The 16,466-nt window shown below is 43.6% G+C and overlaps 1 protein-coding gene across 1 annotated transcript; it reads right to left on the reverse strand.

Moving 5' to 3' along the window:
• Positions 1–771: 771 nt before the first annotated feature.
• Positions 772–15,300, reverse strand: hmgcra (3-hydroxy-3-methylglutaryl-CoA reductase a). Its single transcript, XM_044197795.1, has 20 exons — positions 15,143–15,300; positions 14,074–14,250; positions 12,006–12,117; positions 11,809–11,896; positions 11,644–11,728; positions 11,447–11,552; positions 10,695–10,801; positions 10,491–10,610; positions 10,262–10,410; positions 8,162–8,415; positions 7,920–8,080; positions 6,772–6,966; positions 6,524–6,682; positions 5,880–6,037; positions 5,649–5,754; positions 5,087–5,257; positions 3,119–3,259; positions 2,884–3,042; positions 2,312–2,466; positions 772–1,432 (listed from the first exon to the last, which is right to left on the reverse strand). The coding sequence occupies exons 2-20, from the start codon at positions 14,236–14,238 to the stop codon at positions 1,378–1,380; spliced, it is 2,646 nt and encodes an 881-aa protein (XP_044053730.1). The 5' UTR covers positions 14,239–14,250; positions 15,143–15,300; the 3' UTR covers positions 772–1,377.
• Between the last annotated feature and the right edge of the window lie 1,166 nt (positions 15,301–16,466).

Raw genomic sequence — 16,466 nt, forward strand, 5'->3', positions numbered from 1 at the left:
CATTGATTCGACTGATCTGTGCTAAAGCGCTGTTCCTGGGTCCGACAGGGTGACCGGAGATCTCACGGCAAGGCACCGGCACGATTCAACGCCAACATTTCAGATCTGAATGCTTGCTGGAACTGATTGTTTTGTATGTTTTACCCCATGTACTACTAATAGTTGTATGTTATGTATGAACAGAGTTACAGCATACTACAGTGTTGGCAGGATATGTTTCTCTCTTCAGCCATTGGTTTTAGTTAGCAATTAGAAATTAGTTTGTGATAATTTGACTATGCAAACATGATTTAGTAATGCACCACGATAAACTGAAATAATAAATGAATCATTTTTTATGATTAGGTATCAATGTGTAGTAATAATACATTGATAATAAGACATTCCTAGATTGCAAGCCCGTTACAAGACAGGGCATCAAGATTAAGTAATAACACAGATGTCCCCTTATTATTTCACTTTATATGGCCACACAGTGAACCCGTTGCATTTGGGCCCCATAAGGATCTGGGGCCCCAGGGCAGTTTCTTGCTTTTCTTCAGTGGTCATCAGTAATCTGTGACCCCTGAAACAAAGCCGTGCTGTATGAAGCTGCTGCAGGCGGTTTTCACATGCTACATGAACAGATTAGATACAAGCTGCCGAATGACATGACCCTGAGCTCTTCAGTATCAAGGCCAACGCTGCATTTCCTGTCACGTTACTGTAAATTCCATATTCCAGCGTGTGCAATTCACAACAAAGCATTATTCAAAACAGTGGAATCGGTCATTGTAGTCCTTTTGTATTTATTACAAAATATATCCAAAACATCTGTCATCGGCCGGAACAGGAAGACTCGCTATGACTGACTGAGGCTCGCACTCTTAGTTTTAAAGTGCCTCTTGGATCCAGATCATTCTTTCATATATTTATTCATTCATTCCTTAAGTCAGTCATGGCTAATCTTTCTGTCTTCTTGTGGTCCAACCAGTACTCGAGTCTGCTTCGCAGTCCTGCCGAACTGTGTGGGCTTCTTCTCAGCTTGTTAGCTTCCCCTGTAGTTCCCATGCTCAGCCGCACACATTCAACAATCCCAAACATTCACAATGCTCCGTCTGGCAACAGGTTCAGCACAAAAGTTTCATGTTTCCCAAAAACCTGACAGCATTCTTAAATGTGGAAATAAAATAAGTCAGCAATGAAGTGTTCCTAGACAGCTCCAGAAAATACAAACAGATACACAAAATGAATACTCCCTCAGAACAGTCTGATGCGCTTGTATGGATCCTTTTCATATCCTGAATAGACACTGGTCAAAAGACACCGGCGCGTTCTCTGACAGCTCCGTTCGGATTGATGAACGATTAGTCCCTTTGACTGCCCAAATCTTCACTCTCAGGAGGCTTTCCTGGTGCACGTCCCCGGAGTCTCCTGAAGGTTCACGTTGGATCTGCACCCAGAACAGTTAGATCGGATAGCATCACGCTTTGTATGTCAAATGCGCACTGGTTACAAATTCTTTTTTTATAAAAGCGTATCTATGGCAAATCAGCTAACGTTAGACTTCAGATTCCTTCTTTATTGCCCTCTATAGAAGGAATCATTTGTCTTCACAGTCTGTACACAAAAATAACATTCCAAACAAGAACACAAGTAAGTAATGCGTAAGTATTCCGGGGTTCAAAGGGCACAGCTTAATAAAGAGACATAATAAACAGGTGCTTTAACCCAAAATGCACACTGCCAGGATCTGATCCAGCCGAGGACCGGAGGACTGCGAAATCTTTGTCTGCACCATAAATAAATGCACTTTAAGTACTGTTGTCTCAAAAAGCAAATTAGCTCAATTTTCAAATGCTATTATAAGTACACAATTTATAAGTCAGTCTCCCTGTAAATAATTCTAAACAAAAAACACATTTGCAGAGATCAGTGCTGATGCTTTCATTTGTATAGCTTTTCCGTATTACCAAAATAATTAATGAGAAGAAGTGTAAGACAGGAGACCAGCCAAGAGGACACTGCTGATGTCCTACATAAATGAAACCCCCACAGAATGCAGTGTGACATTTTCTATGGGACGCGAGTGAATGGCTTCTCAAGGCATTGTGGGATAGCAAAGGGAGGGGTCGAAAGTTGAAGATTTTTAACTTTATGCAAACGTGGTTATCTGCTGAAAACGGGAGAAAAGCTCATCATTGTCGTTTCGTTGCTGTTCCTTTCTGTCAGGATGGGAACAGCTAGTTCACAGCAGTTCGACAGTTTGACTCATTCTCTTTAGAAAAAAATGACTCGTGTAAATCTGTAAACCAAGGTTCCTTGCTCTTACCTGTTGTGTGCCATGTGACTCTTGACCAGGTGGCCAGCAGCCAGAGCAGCCATCAGTGAGAGCTCTCCAGCCAGCACAGTGGCACACACGACCCTGGCCAGCTGCCGGGCATTCTCCCCTGGACAGTCCTGACTGGCTCCCTGCACGCCCAGCATCTGCACGCACACACACACACACACACACAAACCAATGCCTACCTCAGGAAATTAGCTAAATATATTGTGATACATGAGCCACCAAACTTAGCAGAAGGTGTTGGTGGTGCTGTAACAACATCTGCATTTTAAACGTACGTTTTTCTTGGAAAACCCCGAATGGGAGTGAGTATGAACTGTTTTACATTTAACTCTTGCAGGGAATTCTGAACAAATGCTAAAAATATATACCACATGTTTTTCTTCATAAGTACATAGCAAGACATGAACCACCAGGCCAACTTATTGCCGTTTTATAATTCCCTCCGTAAATGCAAAATGCATTTCTATCCATATTTCAAATTTGAAACATTTATTCTAACAGGATTTATATTTCATTTACCTGCAGTTGCCTAGAATGTGTGTGTGTGTGTGTACCTGGAGGCAGGCTTGCTGGGGGGGCAGGTTGGTGCCTCCTCCCACGGTGCCTAGCTCTATAGAGGGCATGGTGCAGCTGATGTACAGGTCCTCCCCTGTTGGTCCTGACGCCTCCATCAGGGTGATGCAGTTACTGCTGCCCACTGACTGGGCTGGATCCTGGAGGACACACAGCCACAGACATTAACACAGGAAACCCACTGAGATAAATGGATGCACAGCAGAACTACTTTACCTGTCCACAGGCTATGTAGATGGCAGCCACCAGGTTGGCTGCGTGTGCGTTAAATCCACCGATGCTACCTGCCATGGCTGAGCCCACCAGGTTCTTACTGATGTTCACCTCCACCAGAGCCTCTGTCGTCGTTTTCAAAACCTGCAGCGCAGGGAAAAGGAGTGAACGAGTTAATATGAGGGTACCACTTATACCAAAGGCTAAGGAACTTTCATTTAGCAGATCATGAGATGGAATCTACATTTACCATTCATTATTTCCTTCTTTGTGCTTTTGTAATGATGTTTTAGACATGTTAGTGAAACCAATCAAAGGACAAGTGAACATTTCTCCTGGGTTTTTATTGCTCACACAATATAAATGGAGTAAGGTCATCTAAAAAAGGATATGTTCCCAATTTTTCAAGGCTGCAAATAATACTTAGGTGACTATATGAACATTGAAACAGTTTTTGCTTGCTGTGGTCATTCCTCCTGGTCATACTGACCATGAAAAGATCCTACATGCTAACAACGTAAGTGATGGGGGTTTATCTAAAGTTAATGAAGCTTCAGCAGTCTGAATTCGTCAAATCAAGTGAGTCTTGAAGGGAGCACAATGCAAATTCCCCCTAGAATTTTAAAATAGCAATAATGCAATGGTAGTGGTAATATTAATATAATAATAAAAACCTGTTTTAATGTTCATATGGACACCAGACTATTGTTTTTAGACAGACATGAAAAACGGTGAACCCATCCATAAGCATTTAATCAATAACATATAACAAATATTTAATTATTACAAGGATCAAACGTATGTGTTATATTTTCTGTAATTGCCTCCTGATTGTGCAAAATGCTTTGTTGATTTGGGTATAACTCAAAGCTGACTAAGATCAGCTAAATAAACTTTTTCATTCTAATTTATTTCACCTTATGTAAAGCACTTTCAAATTTGAAAGTTGCTCAACAAATACTGAGTACAGTTTTAACCCTACCTACCTGCTGAGCCTTGGTATCTGAATTTTGGTCCTGCTTCCTATTAACCACTGCAGGAAACCGGCACCAACTGTCACATTCATTGAAAACAGTATTACTTCCAACTACATTCCAGAATTTTGAAGGGCTAACAGCGGTCTCCTTTCGTGATACTTGCTACTGTGACGACCCCGCTCACCTGGGCTGATGAGCTGTTAAGCCTACAAAGCTTTTGATTATGCGAACGCATCTCCTCGTTTCCTTCACTCGCGCCTCTGCCTCGGAGGAGCTGAAGCTGCCAAATGAGAAATCCTTGGTTCCACAGTGTCAGTGTGAAGCGACGTCAGTTACTTATGAAGTGCTGCATTTATGAAGGGCTGCTTCACGCCACTTGATAAAAGACTTCTGCGTAGGATACACCCGTGTTTCCTCACTTTAAGTCTCCTCCAGGTGCAAATAGGGGATTGGAAGATCCTCCATGACGGCAGAGGGGGAACGATTGCCGGGTCACGGGAGGAGAGAGGACGCAGGGTAATGAAAAGCACCCAACGTCTCTCTCCGCTCCCTCATGGTTTCCTGGTTTGGGTGCTTTGTTTTGTCTTGTCTTTTCATTTAGCATGCAACATCTTCATACACTGTTTTCACTCACAGACATGACTGGTGTTACTGACTGTTCGCACCTCATGGATTTGTTCTGTAAATAACTTTATTTAATAAATTGCATTTATTTTTTTTATAATTTTAAGTTTAGAATTTTGACCGCCAGCCTTTTGTGTGCTCTCCCTCCCTGAGCCAGTTCATGACAGTACCTCATTCTAAAAAATGTACAGCAATGCAAGCCAGCGCCAGCATCTACATTGGCTAATCCAAGGGTGTCCATTTACAACTTTCCTATACTACGGTTTTCTGTTGAGTTTCTGTTGATGGGCACAAGCTCACAGGTTTAAAGGATGGATGTAAAGACCTTACAAAGTTTGAAAAATAACTAAGTTAACGTAGCTCTTCCTACCTCTCTGACCACTTTAGCGGGTATGGTGGCCTCAGAGACAGCAGACTTGCCCCTGCCTTCGATCCAGTTGATGGCGGCTGGTTTCTTGTCGGTGCAGTAGTTTCCGCTGACAGCCACCACCTGCAGCTCTGGAAAGTGCTGCTGCAGTCTGCTCAGGGCCTGCTCTGTGCCCTGCAGGCAGACCACGTGTGAGTCATCGTACATGGACTGGGAATGTCGTACACTTTTCTGCAGTTCTACAATGTGATAATGTGCATCGTTCTGTCACACAACTGTCATCACATGTGTATATTATGTTGCTTTTATACGCACTTGTGCAATTGCCTAATGATAAATCCTAGGTATGAGAACACATGTACACCAATGTCAGATTTACATAACATAAAATACACTCCCAGAAATGTGTGACTTTCTTTTAAGACCTTACAGGGGTGGGCGATATGGATATCATTTTGGGAATTATCCTTTAAACTAAGCCCTTGAGGCCGTTAGGAATAGCTAAAATGCCCTGAAGGTATGAAACTCTCTCTCTACACACACACAGCCATTATAAAACAGTTACCTTAGAGATCATATTCATCCCCATGGCATCTCCAGTCTTGGAATGGAAGCGGATGTAGAGATTTCTCCCAGCCAGACCAACCAGCAGCTTCTGGAGCCGAGCAAACCTGCCAACAGCAACCACACACTCTTCACACAAAAACATGTTGACACACAACAACAACAACAACAACAAGACACTGAGCCCCTACTTTGAATTCTAGTTCTGTCCATGTCAGGTTTCATGTTTTACCTGCTGGTGTTGTCAAAGTCCTCTTTGATGGCCTGAAAACCGTCCGTGCTCTCCAGCCAGGCCTTGACCTCAGCAGCCTGGCAGGCGGACGGCAGCCTCACCACGGGTCCTCGAGTCATGCTGTCAGCCAGGATGCGACTCCTGGCTCCGCCTCCCAGCTACAGCACGCAGGGGACAGGGCCACAAGTCAGATACAGCACATTTAAACACAAGAGTGTCCAAAGTACTACTGAAAATGCTGAATAAATAGAAAAGGGCTGAATAAAATAACAGAAACACAACTTAAAAGCAATACTGTATGTGTCAGCTTTAAATCGGGCCCTACGATCACTTTTCTGTGAGATTTTGATGTAGAACCAACATGTGAAATGGACACCTACACAAAGGTCATGTATCTGTAGCTGGTGACCAGTATGGGTAATGTTTTTAATATGAAAACTCACATGACATGACATTTTTGTCACAAACCGCACCAGCAAAGACAACAGGATGCAGTATGACAACAGTCAATAGAAGACTGTGGCTGATATTTACTATTCATATACTGTTGAATATTTCTATTATTTTTATATTATTATATATATTATTTTGTCCACCCTGGTCCACCCTCAGCATCTTTGGAAAACAACATATCTGATACTCACGGCAATTGCTCGACAACCGCGGTTGGTGCTGGCAACCAAGCAGCCCTCCGTGGTTGCCATGGGAACCTGGAACTGCTTCCCATCCAGATGCAACGGTCCAGCCACACCCACTGGTACAGGCATGTAGCCAATCACATTCTCACAGCAGGTGCCCATGACCTGGAAAACAGAAATGTTGCCGAGCTTGTAAAACAGGGACCAGAGCGTTACAGCGTTTGTCTCGTGTATGTGCGCGCGCGCGTCTTCACCTTGGAGTAGTCGTAGTCAGTGTATGGCAGGGACGAGAGCGCAGAAGGAGAGGGAAGCTTCGCAGATATGATCTGTCTTCGTATGCCCACTCCCCTCTCTGGTCTCTCCATCATGGCCTCCAGTTTGTATGCAGGGATGTGTTTGGAGTTGACCAGCAGCATCACCTCAGCATCACTCAGGAACCGAGGCCCCAGCTGCAAGAGACACAATCATGCAGTGACTTACTATTCACTGTGTATTCTGGCTGCTGGCAAGTGGCCACAGACCAGTGGTCAGTGACTCTACTTAAACATTCACTCAAGATTAGAAGAAACTAAAAAATCTCTTCAAATCTTAGGAAACTTTGTGTCTTTTACCTCAAAGAATTCCTGAAAATCAGTTAAGTAGTTTCACAGTGTGGTTGTTATTTACCCTATATACATTATAGATCATCACACACTGCTTAGTAATTTCAACAGATATGTGTACAGACATGAAGCTACAATTTCATATTGGAACCAACACTTATACCAGTTAATTCCATATTCAAGTGATCTAGACTCCCAGCAGGTGACATCTTTCTGGTGTTTTATTTGTACTGGCTGGAAAGTGAAAGTGATCATCTCCTGCTATGAGTGTGTATGTAGCGTAGCATTAACTTAAGTGTTAGCCAGCTTAATGTCTCTGCTTCTGATAATGTTAACAATTCATCTCTGTCCACACGTTATTATCATCTGGAATATTCTTGTCTCTGTGTCTTAGTAGAAGAAACATTACAGTGCAGTGTGGGAGAAGTGTTGCCAACGTGCAATAAAACCTCAACCTACACGTGATGTGTACCAATATATCTTGTCTGAGAAAGTGTAAAGGTGAGCTAAGTGGATGTGAGGCCCCACAGAGCAAGTGGAATCAGTGCAAGTGTCTTTTCTATTGGCGTCATGCTCTAATTGGTTCAGCCTCAAAGAGAGAGTGGAGTGACTAAGCTCATTACAGCGTAGTTAAATCACACAACTGCCTCAAACCCTGCAGTCTTATTGGTGGGATATGGCTCCACGACTGAAACAGACACAACAGGGAGCTGGGAAGTGGGCTGAGGTGACGTAACCGTTCAGCCACCTGAGAGAAGGTTAGTTGAGTTATCAGCTGTGTGTTATGTGTGATATATTACATCAGGGTTGTTGAGGATGGCCACACATTCGTCCAGGCCTCTGGGCTTTGGGGGAAGGCTCGGCTGATCGGTCTCGGACTTGAGCTCTTCCTCCCCCACGACAAAGAAGCTCTTTGGCTGGGGACCTGCAGCCAGGGCAGACAGGGGCCGGATAACCTCATCTAGGGAAACAAGGTGGAGTTGGATACCACAGTGCTACACAAGTCCATCTGCTACAGCATCATTAGTGAGCACAGACACACCTCTCTCTGTCTTGTTGGCGGGTGCTGGGGCAGCCACGTTCCTGGCGGGGGCGAGAGGTCGGGGAGCGTACGGCTCCTTCCTGCAGCAAGTCTCAGTGGGCTGCCGCGGGGTCATGGCGGGGACGGACATAGTGATGGGGTTCTTCAGTGACAGCGTAGACTCCATCTCAACCTGCTCAAAGAAGATGTACTTGATAGCCAGCAGCAGGGCCAAGGCCAGACAGATCACCTGCTCAATGTCCATGGTTATCATCCTGCAGGGAAAGAGGGACAGTAACATGTAGAACGAGTTGTATTATTCATTTCAGAAGTTGCCAGTTGTTTGTTTTGGTTTTTTGTTTTGGTCCCTTAGCTTAAAGCTGCAGTGTGGAACTTTTGTCTCCCCCTTCTGACAGTGAGAGTAATTACACAAACACTGTTGATGCCCCAGACTCGTGCTCAAAAATAATTTCAAAAATACAGAGAAGTTTCCACAGTTCCAAGACAATAATCCATTATTTAGGTAGAGTAAATAGTAAAAGCTGCATAGCCGACTCTGAATATTTTACCAGCCTGTCTGAGAGCAGTAAGGTGACGTCTGTGTCTGTCCTCAGCCCGTCTCTCAGCTCTCCAACAAGGAAAAGCTAAAGCTACACCAACGGTTAGCCGTGTTTGTCCTCGCCGTCAGTCGCTGTCATTTTTTGGCTGTAATCCTTCCTCTGAACACAGAGTTTCTGTTTTATCTGCAGCATCAGACACTTTTCTTGGAGCTTCTTAGGTTTTGCTCCCAGCTGCTGCAGGCTACTGCATCGCTGCGGTCGCTCCAGAGCCTGGAGAGAGAGAGTTGCACCAACTCTGTTCAATTTCAATTCAAGTAGCTTTATTGGCACGACCGCATACAATACAACGTTGCCAAAGCATATTAACACAAACTATACAATCATAAGAAACAAAATAAACAATAAACAATGCTCAGTATGGACCTTTTGTTTTTTACAGCAATAGTGGATTGTGGAGCTCTGGCTCTGGGTTGCTCCCAGCTTCCACTCTGGCAAACCAGTCATTGCTGGTTGGTGTAAAACGAACCTTTACCGATGTGCCAGCGGGAATGTCGCCATGGACACCAGATTTAAAAACTCTGTATACTGAAAAATACAGAGGGATTTACCTGGCGGTGAGAGGGTTAATCAGCATTGCGTGAATTCATCTGGCAAGGACTTGAATGTAACGGACGTTCATTTATATGTAAAAGTCTCGGACTCTAGCTTTAAATATACATTTAAATGTTCTCTTTATGCTGACATATGAAGAGGAATCCAATCAGTCAATGGGATTTTTGACAATCTGGAAACCCAAAACATCTTATTAACGGCTTGTAACTAATTTATGAAGCATCAGTAAATGATTTATAAACCACTAAAATGATTAGTTAGAACTTAGAAATCCTTTTTAAAGGGGGCCTGATTAGACAGTGGTACAGTTTTTTAAAATGATCTCAGCACCACAGACGCATAATAATTTATTTCTTGCTAAGTTGTGATCATGAAATAACAGTTCAATATCTTAAGATGACAAGATAATGGGGATAAAGTCATTGGCAGCCAAGTTATTTGTTGGCCTCCATAAGAAGCCTCCCAGTACAACCACAGTACTTCTCAGCCACTTCTCCAGCTCCACTGGACCAGCTGGGGTTTCAGCTGGGCTGTTTAAGCTGAATGTTACTTGCTCAATGTCCTCAGTCTCATTTCCTAATCAGCCCAGGGATTTTAATAAGTGACCTCCAGAAACCTTCTACAACCTCAACCATCAAATTACTACAAGTACTTACAAAATGGTCCATGGCTAGTGTGGAATACATCTAAACATCTAATGTCCAATATTGCAGTATTGCAACACTTGAGGAAATCACTGCAGAAACAGTTGAAACAACTTCTTCAAAACTTCTTACTTCACATTCTGACATACAGTCACCACTGTTCACGAGCGTAATTGCATCTTACAGATGCATAGCATACATTTCTGAGGACATGCACAAATACTCAGAAGCAATTCCGGAAATGCCGGGTAGCCGTCACGCACACGAGAACATGTAGTTAAAAGCAAGCGTATCACTTGCCTCACCTGGTGAGGTAGAAGTACCAAAGCGGTTTCTCTGGCTCGATCCTCCTGGGTGAGAAGTGGTCCCCCTCCATTCCGACCTGGGGGATGTTTATGGACAGGGGCTCGGCGATCCAGCGGCTGTGGGCGTGAACCATCACCAGGCCCAGAGACTGCACACAGAGAAGAGAGGTGAAATCACACTCATGTTCAAATGAAAACAAAGAAGCAAATAAAGAAAGAGATCTGTTACCATGATCATTTTGACTCTCTGGGTTACAGGGTTGGGTTTGTTGTCCTCCTCCTCCTCCATCACTCTGGAGAAGTGGCTCAGCTGCCAGATAGGATGGCCCTCCTGACTCTCACGGGACAACTACAGCAGCAACCACAACACAATCCATCAAACTGACATTATCACACACATGCACACACATACAGTGAAACACTGCACTCTTACCTCCAGCACCAGTGAGACACACGCAGGGAAGAAAGTCATGAACACAAAGTAGTTGGCCAAGACAGACATGCAGCCAAAGCAGCACATGATTTCCAACTGTCGCACACCTGAAACATACAAGACAGATACTCAGGCATTCACGAGAACAACTGACATGAGAAGGGGCCACTGTGTCACCAAAATGACCAAATCAGAAAACCACTATTCACTGTCTGCATACAGTGGATAGCTGCTTAAAGTGCTCTTCTTCATTCATTTCCTCTTGGTCAGCGAACAGCAAAATAGGTTGTCATCTGCTAAGGAGCCCGGCTGAATCGAAGGACCATTTTGACAGATATGCGTGGCGTCAGCAGGGTAAAGGATAGGGGGGAGTGTTTAAGATGCTGTTTGACAATCCGACAAGCACTTTGTTTGAAACATATTGACGCCTTAAAGATCTGTCCTATCTCCTCCAACTCCACCATCACGTCTTTTTGCTTAAATATAGCTGAACACAAAATACAAGTGTTGTAACTCACATGTTCATGACACCAGAATTAAGCATTCCTAATGAGTGTTAGAGGCGACAAAGGGTTCTTAAAGTGCAACTTATCAACAGGCTGAAAAGCAGTGCTTCACTGTTCTCTCTGGTTGAAAGCTTGTTTCACGTCTGTAAGCAGTAAACACACCCAACAGTGATGTCATGGTGTAATGACACATCTTGTAGAAGGAAGGGTAGCGGAATAGATGAAACTCCAAATGGCAGCAAGTACCTGACATGGTTCCCACTCCAATTACTAAGCACTCCACCAGGGCGTCCAGAGTGAAGGTAGGTCCCAGTACTGCCATGCCACGAGCAATATTGTCCCTCACTTCCTCCTGAAAACGTTGTAGAACAACATACCAGTCAGGGCCACTGCTGAATTTCATGTGGAACGTTGCAATATGATGAGTGAATATTTCTTCCTACCTGAGAACTGGAGCTTAAGGCGAACTTGGCGAGAGCGCATGCTTTGGAGAGGTCGATGAGAAGCAGGAAGAAGGGCAAAGCCTCACTGGAGGTCAGAACAGAACAATCAACTGGAGTTTTAACAGATACTGATAAAAAAGGACAGTATTCAGAGTGTGTCCTTACTTGAGACCCGTGAGCTCTTTATCAAGAAAGTGAATGACCACTGTGCTGAATACGAAGCTGGAGAATATGGTGAAAAGACCAGCAATGCCTGCAAGAGAGTCGATGAGATGCATTTTAGCTATAGTCAAAAGATCTACTTCCTCTACAGCCATAAGACCCATAGCATCTTAGTCACCTCTCAGTCATTTGCCATGTACCTAAAATATATTTGGATCCCAGTTGTCTCAAGTTCTGGAACTGGAAGTAAATATAGACGATGGCAATGCAACGTGTGATGGTCAGGATGATGATATCACTGCTCAGAATTTGCTGCAAGAAGAGAAGAAGATATGATTAGATTCAAGGTCACAAAAATGATAAGAAATGTATGGTTAAGTGAGGGATAATCAGCTCTCCATGCACCCAGAGGCATGAGGGAGAGCGCACAGTTAAAGCCCCCCAAATAACAATCACTCTGAAAGAACACTCAATACAGAGCGGGTCCGAGAAAAAGACAATGGATAATTAGCACAAGTTCTCTTTCAAATGAAACATCTTAAGATATGAGCGGACTGTTACAGTGTGTAACCGTCGTCCCCGCTTCTCACAGCAGTAGGTTTTATGTTGTTTTCTAGTTTCATTGCACTGTGACGCACTGTGGGTACCGGACAGACCCAGTGGGCCATGGACCATATCCTGCTTCGCTGTTATCCCACTAGCGATAGCCTTAGAGGGCGAAGCCTATACTCATACTCTGGAATAACCTCCCTGTTGACATCAGACTTAAAACTCATCTTTTCGCCTTAACTTTCAGCTAGTTGCTTATTCTTTGGTTATGTCGGGCCTTGTACCTGTTACCATTTTCCTTCCAGCGGGTCGGTCGCAGTCTCAATGAATCTATTAAGCCTAGGAACTTATAGTCCGTGTTTATCCTGCCGACAAGAAAACTAAACTTTCTGAAAACCACTGCATCTCTGTAACCCTCTGTTTGTCCCTCCGTCTCCCTAGTTTCTCCTCCTTGTCCTGACCATCCTGGGACCCCTCTCTCTCCTGGCTGTCGGTGTGTCTCTCCAGATGCTTTGGATCTGGATCTTCGTCCTCCAGGAGATTCAGCCTCTCCTCTTGTCTCTCCCTCTCTCTCTCTCTCTCCCTAGTTTCTCCTCCTTGTCCACTCTTCACTCACTCCTGCGACCCTGGCTGTCAGTTCAGCCTCTCCTCTTGTGTCTCTCTCTCTCTCTTCCTTGTGTGCATGGTGTCCTTGTCTCTCTCCCTCTGTGTGTCTGTTCCTTCTTCTCTGTGTGAACTGTTTGCTTGAGTTTTGCCTCTTGTGTGTTTGTGTATTCTGTCCTCTTGCAGGTCTCCATGGTGGAGAGGAGGTCGCATGGCTCAGGTCTGTTCGGTGATACCTGAAGTTGTTCAACATCCTCCAGGATCCATATTCTTCACAATCTGTTTATAACATTGTCATCATGATTGTCCATACTGTACTTTAACTATGTTGGTCTATTCTGTACTCACGACATCCTCTTAAAAACTAGGGTTAGCTTTAGTACCAGGAACTACTGGTACTTAAATGGGATCCTATTTGGCATTTTTGCCAAAGTTGCTCCATTTTCTGTTGCATGTGATAATTTTATACCTGAATTTTTCAGAGTGCACTACATATTTTTGGTAGCCTATGTTGCATTTTCATGACTATAAGTAGGCCTAAGTTCTACAGAAATCAGTTTTAAAAATTACATTTTGACATAGGAATGGGATTCTCCCAGCATTTGTGGGACAGTGCCTGTGCCAGACATTGATTCATGTCATTTCTGCTTTGTTCGATCACAATGTAAAGGAGCTGAAAAAATCTGAATAAGTGGATAATTGAAGGTTAAGTTCAAGGCTGAACCATTTTTTTCAGTAACTAAGTTAACCTACCAACAAAGTCCAGAAAGTGCCCCTCAGAGATGCGTTGCCCCTGCCCTTTTCAAAGTCTGTACACATCACAGGATAGAGCTGTAGCCTGCCACACTGGATGGACCCAAAAGCACTACTGTACACACAACATCTATTGCATGTGTGCTGCTCTTCCTGAGCTTTTTTTTTTTTTTGGGGGGGGGATTTTCCTGATCTGAATCGAGGGTCTAAGGACAGAGGGTGTCATATGCTGTACAGATTGTAAAGCCCCTTGAGGCAAATTTGTGATTTGTGATATTGGGCTGTATAAATAGAATTGACTTGACTTGACTTGACGCACTACTACAGATAACTGACATGTTCTCGATCATCTTGTTCACTCACCTCCTCTGTTTTGGGGCAGTCAAAGTTCCAACCACAGATCTGGTCATTGCCAGTGAACATGTTCATGGACATCATACAGATGGTGAGGGTGACTGTGCCGACGATCACCTCCCAGGGGTGGGAGGCCACCAGGAGGCCGTGCATACAGAACAGACGGGTCAGCATGGTGAAACAGAGCTACCAAATAACACAAGTAGAGTAATGTAAGCTGGGAGAAGCTGGACGTGACTGTACACCTTTACATAACATAACAGGCTGTGTCAGTTTTCATAGGAAACACAACCACAAAGGAAATCAAAAATCAACTATACTCAAAGAGCATTACTCAAGTGTCTGAGGTGCTCCGACCGGGACTTTTGGTCCAAGGCTTTGGTCCTCCTGCTAACATCAGACTGTCTATTTAGTTATATGTTTAACTTGCTTAGGCTTGATTTGTTCTGTCATTCAGTTATTCTGCCATTAAATGTAGTCTTTTACTCTTTATAACCTCTATGAACTTTGAATTTCTTCCATACAAATGGTCCTTCCTTCCTACTGTTGCTAGTTCAAACAGATGCAGTATTGTGGTGTGGTATTTAGAAAATTCATCATTTTAATCATCAATTTAAGTCTTTTTTATCAATAGTTTATTTCTGTATTATTAATATTAAATTAGTTGAGTAATATCGGCCTACAACTGACCACTGAAAGGTACTCTGGTGACGGCTTTCAAAAGAGAAACCCCATACTTCTTTATTTGCTAAATAATTTATCGCCCATAAATTCTTCTTTAATCCACAAACAGCCCGCCGTTGACTTCAATATGAAGGTCTGACCTTTTCTGGGGGGAAAAAAATAAAAATGCTGCCATTTGTTCAGGCTTATTTGAGTTGATCTCTATACGCTGCGCTATAATGTCCGCTGGAAGGGTCAGCGAGCGGCTTTTTTTCGTTTAACGTTACAGTCTATTTTTGACGTACCGGAGTGTCTCTCGAGCTGGATTCAGTCGTCAACGTAGCCTGTGCAGGCTTATATGTATTCACAACAGACATAAAAAGAACATTTAATTGAAGACTTAAGATTGACTTACCTTGAGCGGGTAACAGAACTGAGAGTGAGGTTTGATGGTAAGCAGATTCCAGCCTCCCGGTGCGAGCGGCTTCTCCACAGCTCACTGAGGACCGATGGAACGATAGCACGCTACTACATCAGTCGACACTTCAGCCAATCACGTCGGTCACCTGCTTCCCGAACGCTTTATCCACGCCCCGTTTCCTAGGCGACCGCATTAAAGGGGCATGGCCAGAGTGAGGACGCCTAATCTCACCACCTCACAGACACACGAGGCTGTAGCAGACCGTAGCCTATCAGGGAGCTGCTGCAGTGTCTGTTGCACTGTGCGTAATAGATTGCTCTTTTGTCAGTCCGTGTAAAGCAATAATACATATGTGTTCTGAGTTTGTCACACCACAGAAAAATGTCTTATTAACCACCCAGCCAAATTGGAATGATTAAAAAAATCGCAGAGTAAATAAAATAAGTTATCAAAATCTTGAAAAAATAAGCAGTATTCTCTGCTCTCAGACGCCGGGGATCGTGTCCGCTGAGGGCAAGGTCAATCAGTGTTGCCAATTTGGCGACTTTGTCACTAGATTTAGCGACTTTTCAAACCGTTTCAGCACTCTCTGGATTAGGTTGTTACGGTTTGTAAATATGTAAATACTTCGTTTGATCTTTCTCCTCCCTCCCTTTGTAGATTTAAAACATTTTTAAAAAACTTAACTTAACTTCAAATACATGTTCCCATAGTGAATTTGTGATTATTTGGCTAAAGATTTCTCTATCTTCATTTCATATGTCTTAAATTAGGGTGATCTCTCCCTCACTGCACTAAACTGTATGCAAATGAATGAGATGACATCATCAACATGCAAATGAGCGTATGACGTCACCTGGCGATTTTTAGCGACTTTTGGAGCTAGTGCTAGCTACTTTCATTGGAAAAAAGTTGGCAACACTGAGGCCAGTATAACATTACATGCAGTAACGTTAGCTAGTTTACATGAAAATTATGCTAGGCTAACGTTACACAATGTAAAATCACATTATGGGGTTGCAAAAAGTAGAGTTGCTGTGGACTACCTACTATAATTATAACATAAGCACAGCGCCGCCGCTCCCACCACGCACATCACGCACTGTGCGTAGGGCACCAAGTGCTGAGGGGGCACCAAAAATAGCCTAATGAAATTTTATTTTAAAATGCCGGTATTATTTCATTAGCCTATAGAAATATTAGGCACATTTTAGCCATGTATATGTAACAAAAAAGGGGGAACAAGAAAGATATTTAATAATTGCTCTAGTCTAGTCCCCCCCCCCCCGTGCCGGATGGTCCGTTCCGGTTGTTCGCG

The sequence above is a fragment of the Siniperca chuatsi genome, linkage group LG5 (assembly GCF_020085105.1).
Source record: "Siniperca chuatsi isolate FFG_IHB_CAS linkage group LG5, ASM2008510v1, whole genome shotgun sequence".
In the NCBI taxonomy this organism is placed as follows: domain Eukaryota; kingdom Metazoa; phylum Chordata; class Actinopteri; order Centrarchiformes; family Sinipercidae; genus Siniperca; species Siniperca chuatsi.

What these genes read in the sequence shown, in the direction of transcription:
- hmgcra (XM_044197795.1), bottom strand. Translation starts at nt 14,238, where the DNA reads ATGCTGACCCGTCTGTTCTGTATGCACGGCCTCCTGGTGGCCTCCCAC. An exon ending in AGAGAGTCAAAATGATCATG is followed by an intron (nt 10,411 to 10,490) that starts GTAACAGATCTC and finishes CTCTGTGTGCAG; the next exon opens with TCTCTGGGCCTGGTGATGGT. An exon ending in AGTCACATGGCACACAACAG is followed by an intron (nt 1,433 to 2,311) that starts GTAAGAGCAAGG and finishes TTCTGGGTGCAG; the next exon opens with ATCCAACGTGAACCTTCAGG.